Source organism: Ips typographus, linkage group LG1 (genome assembly GCF_016097725.1).
Source record: "Ips typographus isolate SLU linkage group LG1, UJ_Ityp_2.0, whole genome shotgun sequence".
Lineage (NCBI taxonomy): Eukaryota > Metazoa > Arthropoda > Insecta > Coleoptera > Curculionidae > Ips > Ips typographus.
In genome coordinates this window covers 3,131,142-3,153,489 of record NC_138422.1, presented here as the reverse complement: position 1 = coordinate 3,153,489, position 22,348 = coordinate 3,131,142, and the positions used below count along the sequence as shown (strand labels likewise).

Here is a 22,348-nt window from a genome sequence, read left to right as displayed (position 1 = left end):
TAGATGGAGATCATAGCGTAATCCATTTGGTCGTAGGTAAAGTAGGTATAGGTATACAGGTGTGGTAAATCCAAAACCGACCATAATAAAACCGTGTAACGGACAGAGAAACGTAGATAATTGCATGCGCGGGACAAAGACAGAAAACGAAAAAAATATCAAGTAAGCCATATTTTCAGTACGCTGTTGCCAAAATCCAATACCGTCGACAAAATGTATTGGATTGGTATTGGATTTTGGCAACAGCGTAATGAAAATATGGCCTACTTGGTATTTTTTTTCGTTTTCTGTCTTTGTCCCACGCATGCAATTATCTACATTTTTCTGTCCGTTACACGGTTTTCCTATGGTCGGTTTTGGATTTACCACACCTGTATATTGCTTTTTTCATTGACAATTAGCACTTAAGTGACTTAACCCAAAACAAAGAAAAATCAAGGTATATATAAAAAACAACATTTATTAAACATTTATACAACTACCCTATTTTAACGCAAAACCCGTAATTTGCCTTACTTTGCTCAATATATCCGTCACCCTCCCTAAGGTTTTATTATCACCGGCTTGACGTAGTTCTTCAGTCACGAATTCCAATTGGGGCAGCAAAGAATTATTCTCCACCAGCATCTTAACTCCAAGTGGAATATCGCAAATGGCCGTCACAACTTCCAAAATCAACCAGCGACTTTCCGCATCGGCCAGACAGCTGGAGTACAATTCAGAGAACAGCTTGTAAGCCATCGACTTCAGAAAGTCCAAAAAGTCTTTTTCGGTTCTCATGCCGTCTCTCAGCACTTCCAGAATAAAGTTGCGGTGCTCTCTGTAGTTGACGTCGGGACTGAACAAGAGCGTGTAGAGTTCAGGCACGGTGCTCAGGTCCAGATCAGGTTTTGAGGTTAAATACAAGGACAAGGGCGAGAACATTAAATGCTTGGGATTGGTAAGAATGAAAGCGGTACGGGCGAAGAAAACGGCGGAGAACGTGTTTAGTTTGAAGTTAGGCAACAGCGCCACACCTGAAATGATGATTAAGCCTTAATTAGGATTTGTTGAGAGATACGCCCTCTAGTGATCAGTTTTGAAAACAGTTTCGGGCATTCCAGCTGTCATTTCTCTGTTTGTTTTACGTTGATTTTGGTCAGAAATTTAGCACTGGTTTCATAAATATGAAGTGTCATATTATTTATAATGAACAATTAAAAATATCAAGAGCTGTCTGAAGGCTTTTTCGATTGGAAAATTTAGTGCAAAATTAATGTTATATCCTGCTCTATCAAATGTCATTGAAACAGTATGGCAATACACCAGTTTTGCACTAAACATGTCAATCGAAAACGCCATAAGACTCTATTTTGGCATTTCTTGATAATTTGAAAGTGTTTTCCCCATTATAATTATATTACATCCCCTTAAATAATAGACCAAATCAATTAATAAAATTATGAGACTGATGTAACTTTTCCAAATCACAACTAACTAACCTTTGCATAAAGCCTCAACATATCTAATCCACAACAAATTATCTTTGCCAGTTTGCCTAGCTTCCAAATGGAAATGCAAACGGGCTAACACGTGACATGCAGCCTGACGTAGCTCCTTGTCTTGACAGGCCAAGCCTAGCACTGCCAGACTTAGAGCCCCACTCCTATAATTAACAATAATTATTTAAATAACCCTCAAGTTATTATAGTGTTGTTACGTACCTTATAAACACCCAAGTCTTCACTTGCTGCTCAGGAGCTAAAATATGACTGAATAAGGGCAGAAAGAATTTAAGGTCGTAACAGTTCAAATCGGTTGTTTCGTCTACTAAACTAACATTTAAACAGTCTTTTAAAGGGTATTTAGTTATGGTGACATTAACTACGTCTTCTTTAAGAACACCTAAAAAGTTTTATAAGGTTAAAGTGGTTTTAGACTTAAACTAAAACAACAAAAAAGTACCTAAAACATCAGAAACTTTGGGTTGTCGATTTAACGTGCTGGTCGTTTGATTCCTAACTGAATAGTGAATTGCGGCAGCCCTTCCACAAAGAAAAGGCTTAAAGTCATAGAAACGTGTTTGTTCCGGTTTAGATTCGTACCTAGAACATCCTTTAATTAATTGAATTCTTAAAAAACTTTAACACAAAACATACAACTTCAAAAGCGACAAAATAGTTCGATCACACCTAGTCACCATTCCTTTGTAAGAAGCCAACAAAACGGCCATATGACTTCGGTCCATCAAGTTATTCCAGTTCTGGCAAAGCTCCAAGAAAAGCCGCAGCACAGCCAACTTAGTGTTGCTGTTTTCCCCCAAGACCACATTCAAAAATTCCGAGTGAGAGAGCAACATATCCATTAGTATCCTGGCGTCATCCTCATTAAGTCTGGCAACTTTCAGGAGTTTTCGAAGGATAATCAGTAAATCGTACGTCCCACTCACGCCATATTTCAAGGATAGTTTGCAAAAGGTTTTGAAGGAATCATTGACAATATCCAAAGGAAGGATATCAGGGTTGAATTTATCCACAAGTTCAGTAAACATCTCGGCTAAGGATTTAGCTTTATCACTATCCAGTGTGGATTTCTTTAAAACTCCTAAGAGAAGATGAATGAAAGTGGTGGCAATATTGCCCAACTGTCTATTCGTAACGGGTTCTAGTAAAACTTTGCTGTAACAGGCTGTTAACAACTTGGCATGAAATACTTCAGAGACTTCAAATTTTTGCGTTTTATCCAGGAAACTTAAACATTTTTCCAAGGGCATGAATTTTGTGATCAAATCGGCAACATTGTAATCTTTTTGGAAGTGCTGACCTACTTTCTGAGGCTTCTGGATGGCTTTAATTATAGCAGACTCCAAGTTGTCATACATCTCTTTCAGTAATAATTCGTTTACAGGTTGATTTTTGAGCAAAAAGTCTACCAAAGGTAAGATTAGCCCTTTTTTTTCACTAATTGTGACCACATTGTCTTCGATGTGTTTAACTAAAGCGGTGTCATTTTTGAGAAGAAAAATTACCAAATCGACGCAATCTTTGTTGTATTCTGTGACGGTTAACAGGGAGGGGAACAAATTTGGGTCTATCTGTGAAGCTGTTTGAGGAAATAGAGCCAAATAGCGCTTCAAAACTTGGGCCAAATCTCCTATAAAACTGGAGCTTGAAGCGACCATGAAACCACTCAACGACTGCAGTAATTCATTATCAAGAGGTTCTAAAATAACCTGATTGCTGTAAAGTTGGACTAACCGTTGAAAAACACTGATCAGGAGCTGTAAAAGTGTTTGTTCCTCTCTAGCTACTGCGCAGTCAGTGATCAAAGAAAGAGCTTGAGTGCACTGCACATAACTGAGAGGAAAAGCTTCCAGGAGGCTTTTAAAATCTTCCCGAAGTGGATGTTTTTGGGGGTTTTTCAGAAATTTCTTGATGTCTCCTAAAATCTGATGGGAGTATCGACTTTTGTACAATTCTAAAAGGATTTTTTGAGCCTCCAACTCTTTAACAACCTCAAAAACAGCCTGAGTTGCCAGTGCATTACGGGCTTTTTTACTAATCAAACTAAACATTTTAACAAAAGTTGAGTTGTCAAAAATATGTTCCAAACAAGCTGGAGTGAAAATTTGTTGATGGTTTTCAGTGAGATAGTGAATAAGAGAAATGAAGTTTTTGCGATGGTCGTCTGTTGCCAAACTTAAAGAAAGCAACTTGCTGAAATTATGTACGCACATGCGTAGGACATCCAGCCAAAAATCTGGATAAAGTATGTCTTGGTCAAAGATACAAGTGCTGGTTAAAAACTGTTCCCCAATATCTTTAAAAACACCCAAGTTTCCTTTGATTTTGGTCAAATAGGTAGGTTGACCCAGAGCCCACAGATTAACATACAGTGCGACGTTTTTGGGAACTACCTCAGTAAATTTTCCGTTAAATAAAGTATGGAAGCCCCAGTCAAAGTCAGGGAATTCATGAAATAAATTCCACAAAACAAACTCTGAATACTTTTTTGTGGATTTGCAAATGACGGGGTTTTCATCACAACACTTTAACAGACCTATCACTGTCGGAGATAAAACACGACGTTTCGGCTTTCTGACACTATCATCAAGGTCCTCAGACAAGCTGAGAAGCTGATCAATTAAATCAGAGGCTTGAATAGAGCAATCCATTTCAGGGGATAACTCAGACAGTTGTTTTTGTAAATCCCACAAGTTGGAAGTAACATTTCTAAAAATTTCCACAAACGCGTTTAAAAATTCGATTTTAATTGAATTTAAATTAAAAATCCCACTCAACCAAATATCAATCTCTTGAGGATTATTATCAAACACACCAGTGTTTTTCAGGATCTTTCTTAAAATATCTTGTACATTGCCATCTTTTGATTCATGCAGTTTTTTCAACAATATTGGGACAATAAGAGCAAAAACTTCAGTTTTAGGAAGGAAAGCCGTCTGGTCTATATCTACAAAAATCTCAACCAACTTGATTTGTACCGTTTCAACATTCTCAAATTCGGTCAGTTTGAATAAAAAGGCATTGAAATCAAATGAGAGACTAGACAACAGTTGGGGTGCAGTTCTTTTATACAAACTAAGAACGTCCAAAATAACTTCTAAGTGGCTTTGTTTTTCTTCAGATGGTTCCAATTTAATCCATTCTTCTAGTAGAACATCTGGTTTAGGATAGTGTTTGCTAATGAAATTAGCCAGAAGGTGAGTCACTTTTGTGCAAACCTCTGAGTTAATCAAGAATTGGATTTTGTCAAGATATTTGGTAACTTGCTTTAGCATAAGAGAGAGCAACTTAATTATATGATAAGCTACTTTATCTTTGTCTTCAGAATTGTGGTATTGGAGGGTTTTCAAAATTGGGAGAGGAGAGACAAGGATTTCAATTATTTGTGATAGCTGCAAAAAGTTTGGTGTTAAGAATCAATTAAATAAAAAAATAGGGATACAAATTTTACACTTTTGCCCATTCATATTTGATTATAACACTTTATATTCAAAACACTTCTTCCTCAATTAAGTTATCTTACCTGTTGAGCTGATAATTCCTTAACACAGAACTCTATACATTCAGGTTCTATTGCTTCCACCAATTTTCCAGCAAAGTCCATGGCGTTAAGCCACTTTTCCGTCAATCTTGGTTCCAAATAAGGTTTCAATATCAACCACATATTTTTCGTCAAGTCCGGACAAGATCTGAAATTACTCCCCACTTAAGAACAAAAAAATATCACCAAAACTACACACTCACTTGCATATCTTAATCACCAAATCGCTGGCGTAGGAATGCTCCCACGGCCTATCCAAACTGTCCAGAACTGTATAGATTAGGCCATTGGAGTTCTTTTTGCCTAAACCGACCGAATGGTCGGCAAACACCAACCCAAATTTATATGAGGTACATAAAACTATTAGAAAATCGTGAACACACTCGCTGACTTTAGATTTAGCAACTTTGTCCACTTCAATAGTGACATTTTTATTGTTCTTGTCTAGAGCTTTCAGACCTTCTAGTCCTTTCCAGTTGTACAGGTTTACAATGTCTTTCACCACTGCTGTGTTGAAAACATGCATTTTTAGAGTTTTATTTACAGAAGGATTTTCCAAAATGTAGTTTTTCATTGATGTGATAACTATGCAGACTGTGTCAGCATTGTCGTACTGCAAACCTTTCAAAATAAACCGTTAGTTGCTAATGAACCAGCAAATTTTATTTAGGACCAGTTTTACAAAGTCAAGTTTAACCAAAACTATCATTTTGTTAACTCATCTTTATGAAACCAGCCCTTGGATGTGTAGTTTATTAAATACCTGATATTATACTGGTCAAAAGGCCACTCTTATCAAGTAAAACTGATAAAGTGTGCCATTCACTGTCAACTAGAATTGCAGTCAAAAGACGTACAAAATAGTCTCTAACACTGTTTTTCTCTCCTGTATGTTTAGTTAATAGTTCTATATTAGCAGAGTGAAACTTGACATTCAGCAACAAATCTCTGGCTAAATTTGAAGAGAATGCAGACATTGCAGTCAACAATCTTAAACACACCTAAAACCAACAGAGAAGATCTTAGGGAAGTCATTTAGGCGGAGATTTAGGCTCTAGAAATGGAGGTAAACTCCAGATTCAAGCTGGAATTAGGTTGTTCTTAATAACCTTTATTTATTTAGTTCTTGTCTCATAAACATATTAAAACACTTTTAATAAAATTTTTCTCATAAAAAACTATAAAATGAACTGTGAACCAACTCAGATTATCCCTCAGAATATGTTAGGTAAATAAAAAAATGTTTCCTTTGAAAACCCTTTAAAGGAAATCAGATGAATTGAACTAAGCTTGAAAAATAAACTTGGTTCAAGTTATTAAAAGAATAATTCTAAAATTGTGAAATTAAGATTTAAAATTCACTAAGATTTAAACTTTGAAGAGAAGTGGTTTTCTTAGGGTTTTTTGAATATTTTTAGTGCAGGACATTTTTTTATCATTATTGGTAAACATACACTTACCTTTCTCTCTTCTTTTGTTGAGCTCAACCCCAACATCTTGTGTACTACAGGTAAAAAATTGTTAATTAAATACCTACAGGCTTCATATGCTGAGTTTTGATATTGCCCATGCTTAGAAGTAATACCCAGCAGCACATGGGTTATCAAATCAAACACTACGGCGGGGGGAACTGCAGAGTCTTGTTCTAGAGTTTGTAAGAGCTCTAAACAGTTTCCCCCATCTCTTAAATAGTCAAACACATAGTCATGTTTTGGGCTACTCGCTAAAGTGCTTGAAAACTCTGACAATGCTGAAATAAGTAAAATGTACATAGAATTTGAAGTGAAAGAGTGAGTATTGGTTCACCTTGGAGTTTCTCATTGGTATGTAGCTGCTTCCTGAACTGTTTTACAGAGTACAACTTGGGTTTTTTTGGTTTTGAGGCGTCATCTTCAGAAACATGTTCTGAAGGTCTCTTTTTGCTGGTTTCTTCTTGGGTGTCAGTGTTTTCCGCTTCCATTTTATATAGTGCTTGTAGAATTTATCGTAATTTAATATTAATAAAACTATTATAGAGTCAGAAAACTTTAGAAATGAGCCAAACAGTTTAAATATCCCTATGAAACAAATAACAACAAAAACATGTTTATGATATTTATAGGTTATGTGATTAGACTATAGACTAGGGTTAAGGTTAAGATAATTGATTATAAAATTTACTATCTTTCTTTATCTAACGCCAAAACATTAGGATAGAAAGAACGAGTCATATAAGGTAATTGTCACTCTTTTAACCTGACATTTAATTTTTTGTTTCTCTCTATGGTATCTATTATCTAGTGAGAGAAAGAGACATATAATTTATTAACGCTACTTAACCAATAACCTAACAAAACACATGGCCTGTGTTACGTCAAAAAAATCAATCATCAAAGGCAAAAGATGACATCACAACAATTATAATAACCTCACTTTTCACTTTTTATAATTTTGAAAACAAAAAGCCTTTAAAGCCCTATTTCAGGTATAATAATATCTTAACAGCAATACAATAGCCTTATTAGCTATTAGCAATTAAAACATGGATAATGAGAATTTAAATTATATTGGAATTACACAACTGCAAGAAGAATATGGAGAGGATTTAGTGAATTTTGAGAAGTGCACTGAGGTCTTAAATAAACTGATTGCAGAGAAAGAAGCTTTGGAAAAAAACGTAGGTCATAGCACCTTTGCCATGGTTTGGCTCTGTGTTTTACCAATAAGTTTTAGTTAGACCCGACTAACCCAGATGGTGAGCTGGGTGCTAAAATAAAGCAAGCAAAAGCCCTAGTTGAACAATGTAGATCAGCACTGAAACAGTCCAGGGACGTAAGTAGTAACATTCAGAAGAGCCTGAGTGAGTTAAATGAAGTGAGGAAAGATTTACGGACCAGGTTTGACAAATTAAATGCTTACCATGCATCATTGCAATATTTTAAAGTTGTTGAACAATTAGAGAAGTTGTGGTAAGTTTTTTTAATTAGCTAGAATGAGTAAGTTAAAGTCAAAATCTCAGTTCTGAACTCAAAACTGAACTAGCCAAAAAAGATGATGAAAAGTGTGTTACACTGTTTGCCAACCTTACTGAGATCTCCCGGCTTCTGTCAGACTGTAAAGTAACGCATTTAAAAGAACACTTAAAAGATGCAATATTAGTTTGGCACAACAATTTAAAGGAGAAGCTGGGAAAGTAAGAACAGTGTGTTTTAGTAAATATAGTCTCAACATTCTGTTATGTTTTTAAGGGAATTTGATGACATTTTAAAACAAGTAAAATGGCCTTTTTTGAGTGTAAATTTCAGTCTGGTTGGTCCTTTAGAAGTTAATGTGGACAGGCTACAGCTTTATATAGAATATTTACTTCAAATTGAAATTCCTTATGAGACTAATGTACCTGTGGACTCCCCTTCTGGTTAGTTTACTTTCTAGACTTGTTTTTCAGCCTGCCATTACATTGATAAATTTGATTTTTTTTGTAGGAGTTTTAAGTAAATTTCAGCAACCTCCTTTACCTATTGAGTTATTAATACAACCATTAAAAAAGAGGTTTCTGTATCATTTTTATGGAAATAGAAAAACTAACAGAATTGATAGACCTGAGTGGTATTTTACCCAAATTCTGACTTGGGTTAGAGACCATCAAGACTACATTGGGACTTGGGTTCAACCAGTTATAGAAAAATTTGGCCTGCACCATATGGATGCCAAGGTTATTATTTCAATAAAAAAATGATCTGATGCACTTTATTTAATATGTTAAATAATTTCTCTTTTGCTAATTTGTTGCAATGCTACAACATATTTGACAAATTAACTTAAAGAAATAATTTGTATTGTGTGTTGTAACACCCTAGTCCCACACAAAAAAAGTATTTTTTGTCCGTTTGTTAGGGTGTCCGGAAAATACGTGTACAACGTTTGACGACAGACTCCTGACGTCAAAATATGTCGATCTAAGCCGACTTAGTTATATCCAAAATTGTCTCGTTTAGCCGGTAGAGGGCGTCAAAAATTTGTAAAAATATTGGTTTTTTAGTAAATTACGTGAAAACCTGCTAATGGATTTTAATGAATTTTAGTATGTAGACTAATACTATAAAATGACGTTTTCTAGTAGTATAGTCACCGGCTGTAAATAAGTGGAAGTGTTATAAAAGTGATATAATATGTCAACATTTCTCCTCATTTTTTAAAAATTTACAATTACCTGCATACATCAAAGTAGGTATAATAAAGTTGAATTTATTTATTGTAAGAAACTAAGTAAACCAAAAACATTACTTAAGCAAATGTGTAAAATGACCGCCATCTTGCTGAATACACTTATCAATACTCTTTAAGAAATGAAATTGTTCCCAATATTCTTACAAATTTTTGACGCCCTCTACCGGCTAAACGAGACAATTTTGGATATAACTAAGTCGGCTTAGATCGACATATTTTGACGTCAGGAGTCTGTCGTCAAACGTTGTACACGTATTTTCCGGACACCCTGTATTTTAGTTTAGTAATACCAACTACATATACAACCAAAAATTTATGTAGAATTATTGTTTTGTTTAAAGTATGTCAGAATCATACAAATCTTCACTAATCATATAAAATCAGTTTAGTTTTACTTGTGCTTTACTAGACGGAGTTTATGCGAGGTTTAGTACAATTGGCAGCTGAAAAATTAAATTCTGAGTTGCCTTCTCTTCAGTATGATGACTTTTTCTTCTCTCATACCATTGACGAAGCCCTCGGGTTTGATAAAGAGCTTAGAGAAATTTACAGTTACCCTTCCAGTGAGCCTAGTATTGTGATCATTTTAACTCAAGCCCCCGTTTTGATAAAATGGTTGAATATGGAGAAAAAATGTGAGTTTGTTCATTCTGTTTGTGTTGGTTTAAAAGTCGAGCTGAAATTACAGATGCGATGGAGAAATTAGACGCCATATTATCGTCCAGTTCTATAGATGCGTTCGATTTGTTAACTTCGGACGTGGAAGATTTAAAAATTACCATATGCGCTGACGCTTTTATCACCCTATTACAAACTATTGCAGAAAGGTTTGCATCAAATAGTATTTTTCTTTACAGTGCTAAAATATGGCTTGATTATAGATACGAATGTTTGCCGCAACCCGGTCATAGACTACAATTTTTAGAGTTGCAAATTGAATTGTTAAGCGACTTTAGGCTTAGGTTAATTCAAATATTTAACGCTGAAGAGGGTGATGATTATATGGAGACTAAAGTGCTTGATATCGCCAACACTCTATTTTATATTGAAAGTGTTTTAGTTGATTGGGGTTCAACCTTAGTAAGAAAGTACCCACCTTCTCAGCACCGATTAGTTACAAAATAACCATTTCAGCACTATTTAAACTTACACTATTACAAAAACCAGTCTCAAGGAATCAATCGAGACGGTTCACGTTCGCCCTCTCCAGTACCGCATCCTCTGGAAGAAAGTTCAACTTTTGGATTGGAGAATGATTCTCCTTTTACCGAAACATTGTCACTGTATAGACGGTTTCGTCGGGATGTTTTAATGAGTGTGGCTAATGCCGTTTTGCTTGAAGTTAAAAGGACTAGTCGAGATTATAGGAGAGAAAGGTAAAACAGAATTTGTGAATGTTTTAAAAATGGTGTCTTAGAAGAGTTGAATATCAAAATTGACCTTCTCATCTCTTCTACCTATATGACTCTATCTTAAACTGATTAAATTTATTTACAAGAATTAAAATTGTTAAACATAACTTGTTCACACAAATTTACTGCTCAAAATTAGGATCTTCTTTCGTTCGATTTGAGCAAAAAGAAAAATTCTAGAAACATATTTTCAGCTGGAGTAGTATGAAAGTAGGAAAGGACTTAAGAAGTCTGTCTCTGACTCCTTCAGCTTGTCCGTGCATGGAGGTATTGGCCAAACGTTTGCACCAACTTCAGAAAAAACTCCAAACCAAACTTTTCATTATAGGTTTGCCTTATACCAATTTAAAATTTGCAAAATAGCACTAAAACTAGCTTGTTTTAGTCTGGCGGTACATAGCAACTGAATTAGACAAATTTTTCTTTGAAAACCTAGTCATGGATAACCGGTTCAATGATGGTGGTGCCCTTCAGTTGAAATTTGACATCACAAGGAATTTACTACCGTTGTTTGCGCACTATTCGGACATTCCAGCTAATAGTTTTCCTCAGTAAGATTTAAGGGCAACTTTTAATTTTCTCGCATCCAGCCACTGTTTGTTGCAGATTAGTGGAGTCTATCATTCTATTGAATTTGGCTAAAGGTTCTGCATTGCTACTTAGGGAAACATTACTGGCTCTTGAAGACGCAACGGGAGTCGAAGACACTAGAGGAAAAATGCTGCACGAAATTGGGGTTAACCACTTCAGCCCTGTTATGGCGGTGAAAATATTAAATCAGAGAGCTGATATTACAGTGGACCGATTAAATATTGATTGATTTTTTATGATAAACATTTTCGGTTTTGTGGGTGTTTGTATAATAATGCATTTATTTATTTTTTAATTGATGGATTCTAATTACAATTTTTAGTCGAAAGTTTAAGCTAAAAATTAAAAGCAACTAATTAAGATGTTGTTTAAGCCTGTGATATTTATCAAAACAATTGTATTTTCAATAAATATATCTAGACAATCTTTCATGTTTTAATAACCATTTTCTTATTTTTTGTAATTTTATAGGATTTTTTTGACAGGACGGTTGGAATAATTAAATAGCGCAGTCTGCAGGATGTTCAGCATTGTCATAAAAATTATTCCATTACGACGAACTGTCGCGATAAGATTTGTCAGCATACTGTTTTCTTCGATCAATGACTTTTCAGCTAATTATGTTTTTGTAAAACTAGGTGGTTTCATAATGTTAAAAGGAAACATTTTAGTTCCGTTATTCTGTCTCGCAAAACAATATTATAATTACTTTGAAAAATTGAGAAACTTTTTAGTGTGCTGCTAAATTAATCTTCTGTTTCCCAAAGTAATATTTTAAAATTAACTTTCGTAGGGAATATTGGTAAACAATACAAGTGCTCTCAAAGAAATAAAAAATATCTATTTTCGATTGTTAGCCTTAATCTTCGATAAATCTGCTGAACAAATTCAAATCGTCCATTCTCTTCACAACCCGAATAGAATCCTCCAAGTCCTCAATACTCTTATTCAAAGCTTCCACTTTAGTTTTATTTTCTAGTAAACATGCATTCTTGGGAGCTCTTAGCAAACTCTCAGCTTTATCTATCACCTTCAACAAGTCTTCACTCTCATCCACATCCCATCCTCTTTTTCTACTGGGAACTTGCGCTACCACGTTAATAGTTTCACGCGATTTACTCGAAATAACCTTCTTGTAACCCTCAATGGTGGGATTATTGCGATAGAACCACTCGGAACTGGCATAGTCACTGAGAACGTTTACATTGTAGACAACCACCAAAGTTGTGAAAACATCCGAGATAAACTGTTTCGGTAAGTTTAAGTCCAGCTCTTTCAGTTTTTCGCGGGAGATGATTTGGATTGGTTCGACCCAGATTGTTTCGTCCCAGCAATTGTTCAACGAGTTTTCTTGTAGTACATTTAAAATTGCATTTTGAGGCTCTTCAGGGCTACTAAAGACTTGTTTGCAGTAGGTTGATATTGAGTCTTTCAGTTCGTCTTCGTTTTTAGGAGGCCATTTTTCTAGGAACTTAGGCAGTTTTAAAGACTGCATGACTAGTTTAAGGTGTTTTTCATACTGGGGTGACTGCCAAAATGATGGAAAGTACCTAGAAACAATGTTATTCTGACGTAAATTGTTTTTTTATAAATTATAGACTTTTGGTAGTAATTTTGAGGCATAAATATAACTAACCTGTAGTCACAAGGCAAATAATCTGGTGTTTTATCTGGAAGATAATCCGTAAATACTTCAGGAAAACTAGCGTACTCTTTACATGATTTATCCGACACAATCTTGGCTAGCAAATCCAACCCGTCATTATACAAAGTGATTACCAAATTGGGGTCCCTCATGCAGCAGTTGTAATCGCGGTTCCACTTGCAGTAACTCGCTGCAATAACTCGTTAGAAACCTCAATTTTACAGAGTCACACACTTCTCACCTGCATTTTGCCATATATCGGTGCACAAATTCCGACTCAAAAATCCTTGGAGAGAGTCCAACTCTAATGGAGGATACCTCTCCACTCCTTTAGCCAGGAAAATCAGACCGTTATCGATTATACTTGGCAACACTGGTGAGTTGATGTTACAACTAACCAAACACAAAAAAATAAACTCCATGAATTCCTAAATTTAAATAAACTTACGTGTAAATCATGTAATCGGAAACGATTCCGCTAGCCTTGAGACCGTCTAGGTATTCGGTACAACCGGAACCGTCTTCGAGGATTAGCACCACGGGAATCTGCACGTGGACCCCGAAATTCTTCAAGTTCTCAAAAATCCTGCGGCACATCAGGTCGTTGAAATTAGTGCCGATAAAAATGAAAGCGTTGGCATCGTCGCTGTTTATCCGCAATCCCTGATGCTTTTCCACGCAATACGTCACCGTTTTCTGGTGCTCTATGTAGACAGTGTTGCCGTATTTGTTCAGTTGCCAGTCGATGTGAGATTTTAGGTTTTGTTCCAGTTTATGTAGACCCGCGATCATCTCGTTAATATCTGAGTAAAAATTACTCAGAAAGTTACTACTTACTATTTATAAGAAAGATGATAAAAATGAAATAGGAAATTACAGACCAATAAGCATCCTTCCAACCTTTTCAAAGATTTTTGAATTGGTTTCATACACACAGCTAACAGATTTTTTTATAATGTGCGACCTCTTCAGTGGTTATTAACATGGCTACATTGCCGGAAGATCAGTACAAACTACAAACAGCAATTTTTCAGTTTACAAGTCATATCCTTGAACACATAGAAAACCATAAACTAGGAATAGGTATATTTTTAGATTTATCTAAGGCTTATGATTGTGCAGATAAAGAACTATTGTTAAAAAAATTAGAACTCTATGGAGTTAGAAGTAAGGCCCTGAGATTGTTTGATTCTTACTTATCTCATAGGAAACAACAGGTTAAACTATTTAGGGACAGCAAGCCATACACATCAAATATAAAAGAAAATCAACATGGAATTGCCCAGGGCAGTATTCTGGGGCCACTACTCTTTGTAATTTACATGAACGATCTGAATTCTATAGCAAACGAAAAAGAAAAAATCGTCAATGACACAAATTTACTTGTAGGTCAAGAGGAAATCAGCACTTTAATTCAGTCTGGAAAAGAAATGTTTATTAGGACCTCTGAGTGGTTTAAAAAAAATAAATTAGCTTTAAATATGGAAAAAACAAGTGTGATTATTTTTTCAACAAAACAATGTACATTTGAGAAACCTAATGAAATACACCTTCTCACTGACAGGAGCCAATTACTAGCCAAGAACACAAAATTTTTGGGAGTGCAGATTGATGAATTTCTAGATTGGTCTGATAACATAAATGTTCTGCTAGGCAGGTTAAACTCAATTTGCTATGGAATTCGAATTGTCTTCGGGTATCTGAACCTGGCGGCCCTTAAAATATTGTACTTTGCCAACTTTGAATCGATTATGAAGTATGCAATTATGTTTTGGGGTAGAAATACTTCAATACAGAATGTATTTGTAATTCAAAAATGGGCAATTAGATTAATGTTCAAAATGAAATACAAAGATTCATGTAGATCCATCTTTAAAAAAAATAAAATAATGACAGTTTATGCAATTTATATACAGGGTAATTCAAATTCGACCCTCACCATTGGGATCTCGGAAACTATAAGAGATACGAGAAAGTTTAAATTGGGGCAAAGTTGCGCAATGTAAAGCTCAACCAAATGCAGTTTTAAAAATTTCGATTTTCCGAGTACTTCCGAAGATATCCGAAAAAAACTGAAAATTTGATTTTTTGTTTTTATTTATTTCTAATCTTATTTGAAGAGATATTCCAAAACTAAAAGCACCTTTTCATTGCCACTTTTTCTCAGCTATTCGATGATGGATTCAAATTTGCCACACGACGTTTCGTTTTTTGGCAGCCATCATCAACTTTCTTTTTTCTTATGGGCGCCATATTGGATTTTTAGCCCACCAAATAGTACGTTTTATTCTGATTTTAGTGATGTATAATAATTTATGATTTGCTTCATAAATAACAAAATAATTCAATAAAAACTATTTTTACTTTAGTTATTGGCTTTGAGTTAATGGGCCGTTTTATAAAATGTCATTATTTGACAGTACTTGTCAAATACGATAATTCGGACGATCATTAGAGCTTTTAGAGATTTTTACCTTAGTTAGCTTTGAGTTAATGAGACGTTTTATGAAGATTACTTGGTAGTACTTGTCACACGCAATTGGCCTGAACATACTTAGTCACAAAGGTGTACATGTGACTTGACTTAAACCGGTTTATTCACTCGAAGAGCTTAGGCCACTCGCTACGCTTGTGGACCTAGTTGTTCTTTTCGTGAATAAAAAATGGTTTAAGTCACTTGCTGCAAAGTAAGTACTATTAAATCACTCTGAATGACATTCGCCTATTTACAGATGTAAACAAACAAACATCAATGTTACATCTACGGGGCGCGGTGCAAATTTAATAGAACTGTAATTTTAGTTTTTTTTTTAATATAAGAAGTCGAAATTTAATAAAATACTGTATAAGACACGTGACTTAAACAAGTTTATTCACTCGAATAAATATGAATGAATAAAAAATGGTTTGTCACTTACTGTATAAATAACTATAAACTTGCACTTAACATTATACAAAATTGAAATTTGGCAAAAAATGAAGTTCTTAAAATGATGATCTTTCTTTTGGAAACATAAATAAGCCTTTTAAGTTAGAGATAATGCTAACAAATCTCTTTTTCTGATTAACCTAAATAGTTCAGCAATGCTTGTATAATAATAACATTTTCTGCGGGGGTTTCTTTTCTAGATACATTTTTAACTATGATTGACGCTCTAATGATCATCCGAATTATCGTGTTTGACAAGTACTGTCAAATAATGACATTTTTTAAAACGGCCCATTAACTCAAAGCCAATAACTAAAGTAAAAATAGTTTTTATTGAATTATTTTGTTATTTATGAAGCAAATCATAAGTTATTATACATCACTAAAATCAGAATAAAACGTACTATTTGGTGGGCTAAAAATCCAATATGGCGCCCATAAGAAAAAAGAAAGTTGATGATGACTGACAGAAAACGAAACGTCGTGTGGCAAATTTGTATCCATCATCGAATAGCTAGGAAAAAGTGGCAATGAAAAAATGCTTTTAGTTTTCGGATATCTCTTCAAATAAGGTTAGAAATAAATAAAAACAAAAAATCAAATTTTCAGTTTTTTTCGGATATCTTCGGAAGTACTCGGAAAATCAAAAATTTTAAAACAGCATTTGGTTGAGCTTTAAATTGCGCAACTTTGCCCCAATTTAAACTTTCTCGTATCTCTTATGGTTTCTGAGATCCCAATGGTGAGGGTCGAATTTGAATTACCCTGTATATATGAGTATCTCATCTTTCTTAAAAAGAACCAAAATCTATTTAACATCAAAGTCAATCATACATACAACACAAGACAAAAAGATGTAAACTGTCCAAAACATAGATTAACACTCACTGAGAAGAATGCAAAATATATGTGTATTCGCCTATTTAACAACCTACCAGACAGGCTGAAAACATTGACGGACAAAAGTTTCAAAAAAGAAGTAAAAAATTTACTAATTGAACTAGAACCCTACACTATAGAGGATTATTTTGTTAAATAAATATTGCTTATTCTCTGAAATCTGTATTTAGGGAAAAATCGCAGAAAATGTATATAAGTATCTTTAAGTACTACATAGTTCATAGTTTACCATGACGCTATTTCCTTTGTATTAGTTGATAATGTACATTGTACTCTATCCTAATCACAATTCGAAATAAAGATTGTTATTATTATTATTATTATTACTCACACGTAAATAAATTTGTTGATTGTATTGTATCGATTTAAGTTAAAATTATCAGGACTGAATCAGTCAATCAAGTTTATTTGATATCGTGGATTCTTCTAAAATTTATGGACCATGCCACTCGACAGTACGCACAGATTTGCTATCTTTTTTACTCTCATTGAGCAGAAGGTATAATAACTTTCTCAAAATGTTAAAGCATGTGTATAACTTACCGGGTATTGAAACCACTACTTTCCAGTAAATATGCTGGTGCCACTTTTCTTTTAGTTCACAAAGTCGGCGTCTCAAAGTCGGATAAGTTAAGTTGAACAATTTCAAGCGTACAATTGGCGGGTCGTCAACTAATGGAATTTCCAATGGTCTGCCGTATTTGTACCTAGAAACCATGACGTTCTAATTTTTTGCTACGTTATTGACTCGAACGTACCGTTTAATGTCGCTCAAAGTCAAACTCTCAGATTTGGCATGGAAATCCTGAGCACACTCGGCCAGCGTTCGTGTATGCACAAAAATTGGCTTGCAATCCAAAGCTTTGCGTTTTTTGACTCGATTTGCGGTCGTCCACCTCCATTTTCGGCATAACCTTAGTAGCATGCGTTGTTTTATCTTCTCTCTGATGCGTCTCAACGCTTCTTCGCGTAGATTCGTCACAACACGCTCTACCATCTGGTTAACCACGTCATATACAGTGTCCTTGATTTCTTGTTTTTTTCTTTCCTCCTCCGCCTCTCTGCGACGCTTTTCCATTTCGGCTAACTTTCTCCGCATTTCTTCATCCTTCCGCCTTCTTTCTTCCTCTAAAAGTCGTTCACGCCTCAAACGTTCCTCTTCTTCTTTCCGTCTCATTTCTTCTTCCTGACGCTTTAAACGTTCCATTTCCAACTTACGTTTTTCAGCAGCCTCTTCATTTCGCCGTCTGATTTCCTCTTGACGTTTCCTTTCTTCCTCTTCTTGAACTTTTAAAGCTTTTTCCTGTTGTTTACGTTTCTCCTGTTCTAAAGCGTTGCGGTTTAAGTCGCTAGCGAATATGTTGGGGACCTCGGTGGTTTTCAGAGGTCGGTTCAAGGAAAAGGTAAAACCTCCCGTTTTGGAAGGTTCTGGAGGTTTTGGGGTGAACAAACTTGGTGGTTGAGATCTTATTGGTTCCCGAGGTTGAAGTCTGGGATCTCTGCTAGGAGCGGCAAATATGTTGGGCTGTAATACGTCAGAAAATTCAGTGTCTTGAAATTCCAATTCAAACAATTATAGAAACTCACCTGAGTGCTGAATGGTTGGCTGGTCGCAGCTGATGTATTTAGTTTCCTATCAAAGATGCTGGGTGCGGTTTTAGGTTGTGACAGTGCAAAAATATTGTCTTGAACTTTGGGGGCGTCTACTTCATCTTTACCTTTCAACATAGCTGCACGTTTAATTATAGAAAAACTGGACATTTTGTTATTTCACTTAATTACCTGGAGGTGCAGCAAATATGTTAGACGGAGGTGGCTTTGTGCTTCGTCTTTCTGGAGATCGGTCCATTTGCATTGGGACTGAAGATGCAAAAATGTTGACAGGATCAGGCTTGACACCCTCTTTAGGTTGTGAGAAAATATTGGGAGGTGCACTGCTTGTTTTATTGACAGCTTTAGGAGCAAAAATATTGCTCACTACATTAACTTTCCTTTCTGGAGTTGACTCTCTATAAATCCAACTTGTGTATGGTTTTTCCATGAGTTAAATGTCCAATCAACTAACCTCGAGTCACCGTCATCAAGTAAACGTTCTTCAATACTGGTCTCTAATTCATTGAACATGTCATCATGCACCAGATAACCACTTTCATCAAAACTATCATAAACTTGATGACTCTGCATTTCCATGTATAGTTCCGGAGAAATTTCGCCTCCATTAACAACCACCCCTAAGAAAACCTTTACAGTCAACAAATAAGAGCAAGCCATCTTTCAAATTTACCTACTGAATGTTGACGTTTCTGTTCAACAATTCTAGACCTTTCGAGCACATAAGAATAGTCGGGCATAATGAAAGAGCTTCGCTCGATCAAAAAGCTCGTGGAATCTTTATTCACCCCGATACCGTAAGTTTGCATAAAATCAATTGTAGCCTCCTCATCGTCAAAAAGTAGCGACCTAGTGATTTGCGCGATCGGATAGAACGAAATACTTTTCGGTGGGGTAAAGCATCTCACTAAGGTCTCTAAGGCTTGCGTGCGCACTTGTACAAAGTACCGCATCAGAATACACGCGTTCAAATACGTGGTGGTGCGGATAAGTTTGAAAAATTTGACATAGTTGCGTTTCTCAAACGCTGAATAGACTTGCAGAGCAAATCTTATTTCGGGTGATTTTTGTATGTCCGACCGGTGTTGTTGCACCTACAGTACCATAATAAAACAATAAATTATAACGATATCTGTTTGTTGTGTGAACAATTGACAAAAATGCTTTTCACAAATTAAAAAAAAAACAACACTATCAAATCTGATAACAAATATAAGAAAAAAACTTACCTCCCACATGAAATTTCCATCGTTCATATTTAGCAAGATAATATAAGCACGAAATTCAGCCTCATTGGGACACTGTTCCCCTTTCAATTCCAAGTCGTGGTACATATATTTTAGAGTCTGTAAACACTTGGTCAGGTTTTCTGTGTTAATTTTCTGATCGAACACCGACGGATCTTCGCCCATCAACCTGGCCGAACAATGAATATGAAAGCGGGCGCATTGCTCCACTAGTTGCACCGATTTCTGACAGCACAAGGCCTGCTGAGTGATATCCTTACGGATGCCTCTGGTCCGATCCCACAAAAAGTGGAACCACTCCCCCAAGTTCACGTCAAACTCGCTATCGGCCAAATTCATTATGTTGCACATCAAGTAAACCATTGTCATTTCTAATACTGCAACTGGACGGAGTTCGTGAGGTAAGGGAGACTCTTGGTCTGCTGAGCTTCGACTGTACTGTTTTACAGCTTTCGAGTGGTCCATTGAGTGCCTACCAGCACTATCTTGTTCATATAGAGACACTTGATGTTGAATTTCTCTTAAAAGTCTTTCCTTTTCCGGACACATGTCTGGACACGTACCAACTGTCGGAGAGGACTTTAAATTTGAACGTCTTAAACTTAATCTAAAATGTATTTGTAATAATCAACTAGAATAATGCTAAACCTTAAAGACTTAATTACCGAGAAAGTTTATCTCTGGCGTCTAAAACTTTGTATTTTTCATCTACAGTATGGGCTTGGCCTTTAATGACTTTCAACAAATCTAATTGTTCAGCAGTTAACCTGAATAAAATCATAGTCAAAGTCAATCACCACAGTAGGGAACAGAAAACTAACATTTTAATCTTTTCCTTACTACCACTACTTTGGACTTTCTTTTTAACCACAGTGACTTTCTTAGGTTTATCCACAGAGTCTATTGCAGTACTCTTCTTCCACACTCTGTTTAATTTCAAAGTTCTGGCTGGTCCAGCGTTTGATGGCTGTGCTGAGATTTCTTTAAAAAAATGAAATGTACTTTCTGTAGTCTATTAGAAACTGTGATATAACATACCGGGGGCATTTGGTAAGTACATAGCCATTGCCTCCAGTTCTTCATTGATTTCGTTTTTATCCACATAAGAAATGTGGCGTTTAGCAACTTCATCAGGCTTGAGGTAAACTAGTTTATGCTTTTTTACTACTTTGTCCCTAGATTTTCGGCGTCCCGCTAATAGTTCAGATTTAGTAGGTGGCGGAGTGGGAGGTTCAAACTATATTAAAAAACAGTGTTTGGCCTTAAGCAACTAAGTGTAGCAGTGATGAAAGGTTTCAGAACAATGGGGATTGACAAATAGGCTAAATTGAGATGTAACACTAATGTAAATAAAAATCCCTAATAAATAAAAAAACATTCTGTAATTAAAACAAAATAAATTCTGATCAACAAACTGCTATTTTAGGCAAGTATGTCATGGAGTCATCTCAAATACTTTTGACACACAATATTTTTTAGACATAAAAGGCAAGGTGGTATTTCAGTTTTCTTGTCTGTTAGTCAGTTCATAGAACCCTACTTTCTTATCCCCTAGGTATTTGAGGTATTTCCCATAATCCCACAACATGTTGCCTTTAAGCAACTTTATTAATGCATGAAAATATCATTCTTTACATTTACATCTTTTGTGAGTCAAAACTGCAAATTTATAACTCACCCAACTTATTATATTTTCAGATTTTGTTACAAAAACAACTAAGTAAGTTTTTCAATTATTAAAATTAATTTGCATTTTAAAGGCTTCTTATTTCTTAAGGAAGTTAATGGAACAATATCTGGCCAATAAAAGTAAACATATAAAACACATGCCACTGAAACAATTTTAGACTTTTCTTTAGTCTCCTTAGTTTCAACAAAATCTGAATAATAATAAAACATAAAATATTAGAGCTTTTGGATTGCAATTGTGTTCTTAATTTATTATGTTACTGAGTCTAAAATGAATAAGTAAACAACTTCTTTATGTAATGATAACAGATTTTAAGATTTATAAGATATTATTGAAAAACATCCAAAAGGTCAAATTAGAAATAGCTAATAATATTAGAATATACTACCAGTATAATAGTCTGCTTGTTTGTGATGTTAATAGTTTTGTAACACCAAGGAGTCTTTTAATTTTTGAAACAATTTTTTATAGCTTTTATGTATGAAAACTTTAAAATTGTGCATATTACTCACTGGTTCAACTTTAAAAGACTGGCCCTCATATTCGCTAGGCCCAGATAGGGCATTCATATAATCATTTTCATTGGTATACTCTACCACTATCGCCCTTTGCTTTGGTTTAAATATCAATCTTAGAACTTTACCATACTGACGAAAGTAGCTTTTACAAAACGGCCTATCCAAGGCGAAGATTTCTGGATAAGAAGTACAACTGAAACAGGTTTTTTTTTTGTAAGCCAACTATGTAAGAAAATTTATTTATGTATAATTACTTACACTATTTTGAAGGTTCGCGAGGGAGGTTTAACGGCTTCAGAGTCGGTGTTGAGTTCCATTTTTGTAGAAAGACTATTAGTACGTAACTAATATAAAAAAGTTCAGTAACAACATTTAAAAATTATCTGTATTTTTGTTTTGTTTAGCAAACACAAAACACAACTAAAGCAGTATAAACATACAAATTCTAACCTTAAACCGCAGGTGCAAACCGAAAACAACAAATATCTTTCGGTTTGGGATTTCGGGACCAAACGCGTCATGATCCAAAAGTCACGTGACCTTCGTGTAATTATGT

General features: G+C 35.2%; 3 protein-coding genes across 4 annotated transcripts; 1 reads left to right on the top strand and 2 right to left on the bottom strand.

Moving 5' to 3' along the window:
- Window positions 1-442: 442 nt before the first annotated feature.
- LOC145736701 (nucleolar pre-ribosomal-associated protein 1) lies at window positions 443-7,258 on the bottom strand. Its single transcript, XM_081991119.1, has 10 exons — window positions 6,850-7,258; window positions 6,504-6,793; window positions 5,807-6,044; window positions 5,247-5,664; window positions 5,026-5,191; window positions 2,139-4,894; window positions 1,945-2,084; window positions 1,704-1,884; window positions 1,482-1,645; window positions 443-1,016 (listed from the first exon to the last, which is right to left on the bottom strand). Exons 1-10 carry the CDS (start codon window positions 7,001-7,003, stop codon window positions 484-486), a joined length of 5,040 nt encoding a protein of 1,679 aa, XP_081847245.1. The 5' UTR covers window positions 7,004-7,258; the 3' UTR covers window positions 443-483.
- Window positions 7,259-7,425: 167 nt separating this feature from the next.
- Rint1 (RAD50 interactor 1) lies at window positions 7,426-11,676 on the top strand. Its single transcript, XM_081991160.1, has 12 exons — window positions 7,426-7,699; window positions 7,756-7,991; window positions 8,042-8,215; window positions 8,271-8,437; window positions 8,505-8,734; window positions 9,659-9,884; window positions 9,938-10,076; window positions 10,131-10,329; window positions 10,384-10,625; window positions 10,856-10,989; window positions 11,047-11,212; window positions 11,268-11,676. Exons 1-12 carry the CDS (start codon window positions 7,565-7,567, stop codon window positions 11,479-11,481), a joined length of 2,262 nt encoding a protein of 753 aa, XP_081847286.1. The 5' UTR covers window positions 7,426-7,564; the 3' UTR covers window positions 11,482-11,676.
- Window positions 11,677-12,073: 397 nt separating this feature from the next.
- Window positions 12,074-22,253, bottom strand: xmas (RRM_XMAS2 and SAC3_GANP domain-containing protein xmas). Of its 2 annotated transcripts, none has more exons than XM_081991133.1 (16): window positions 22,051-22,253; window positions 21,787-21,985; window positions 20,623-20,821; window positions 20,406-20,565; window positions 20,250-20,351; window positions 19,567-20,191; window positions 19,011-19,431; window positions 18,792-18,957; window positions 18,509-18,735; window positions 18,314-18,444; window positions 17,485-18,251; window positions 17,270-17,433; window positions 13,346-13,700; window positions 13,139-13,290; window positions 12,889-13,087; window positions 12,074-12,802 (listed from the first exon to the last, which is right to left on the bottom strand). In XM_081991133.1, the coding sequence occupies exons 1-16, from the start codon at window positions 22,107-22,109 to the stop codon at window positions 12,112-12,114; spliced, it is 4,617 nt and encodes a 1,538-aa protein (XP_081847259.1). In that variant the 5' UTR covers window positions 22,110-22,253; the 3' UTR covers window positions 12,074-12,111. The 2 variants fall into 2 exon arrangements, with proteins under 2 accessions (XP_081847259.1, XP_081847255.1); XM_081991129.1 differs by having other exon boundaries at window positions 18,314-18,456; window positions 22,051-22,252.
- Window positions 22,254-22,348: the final 95 nt, after the last annotated feature.

Bases quoted from the DNA above. Each gene is read 5' to 3' on its own strand.
- xmas (XM_081991129.1), bottom strand. From the start codon at position 22,109: ATGGAACTCAACACCGACTCTGAAGCCGTTAAACCTCCCTCGCGAACC. The intron at 21,986-22,050 runs GTAAGTAATTAT...AACCTGTTTCAG, and splicing joins TCGCGAACCTTCAAAATAGT to TTGTACTTCTTATCCAGAAA. The intron at 20,352-20,405 runs GTTAGTTTTCTG...GATTTTATTCAG, and splicing joins AGTAAGGAAAAGATTAAAAT to GTTAACTGCTGAACAATTAG.
- LOC145736701 (XM_081991119.1), bottom strand. From the start codon at position 7,003: ATGGAAGCGGAAAACACTGACACCCAAGAAGAAACCAGCAAAAAGAGA. The intron at 5,192-5,246 runs GTGAGTGTGTAG...GAGTAATTTCAG, and splicing joins TTGGTGATTAAGATATGCAA to ATCTTGTCCGGACTTGACGA. The intron at 1,017-1,481 runs GTTAGTTAGTTG...TCATCATTTCAG, and splicing joins TGTTGAGGCTTTATGCAAAG to GTGTGGCGCTGTTGCCTAAC.
- Rint1 (XM_081991160.1), top strand. From the start codon at position 7,565: ATGGATAATGAGAATTTAAATTATATTGGAATTACACAACTGCAAGAA. The intron at 8,216-8,270 runs GTAAGAACAGTG...TATGTTTTTAAG, and splicing joins TTAAAGGAGAAGCTGGGAAA to GGAATTTGATGACATTTTAA. The intron at 10,990-11,046 runs GTTTGCCTTATA...AGCTTGTTTTAG, and splicing joins AACCAAACTTTTCATTATAG to TCTGGCGGTACATAGCAACT.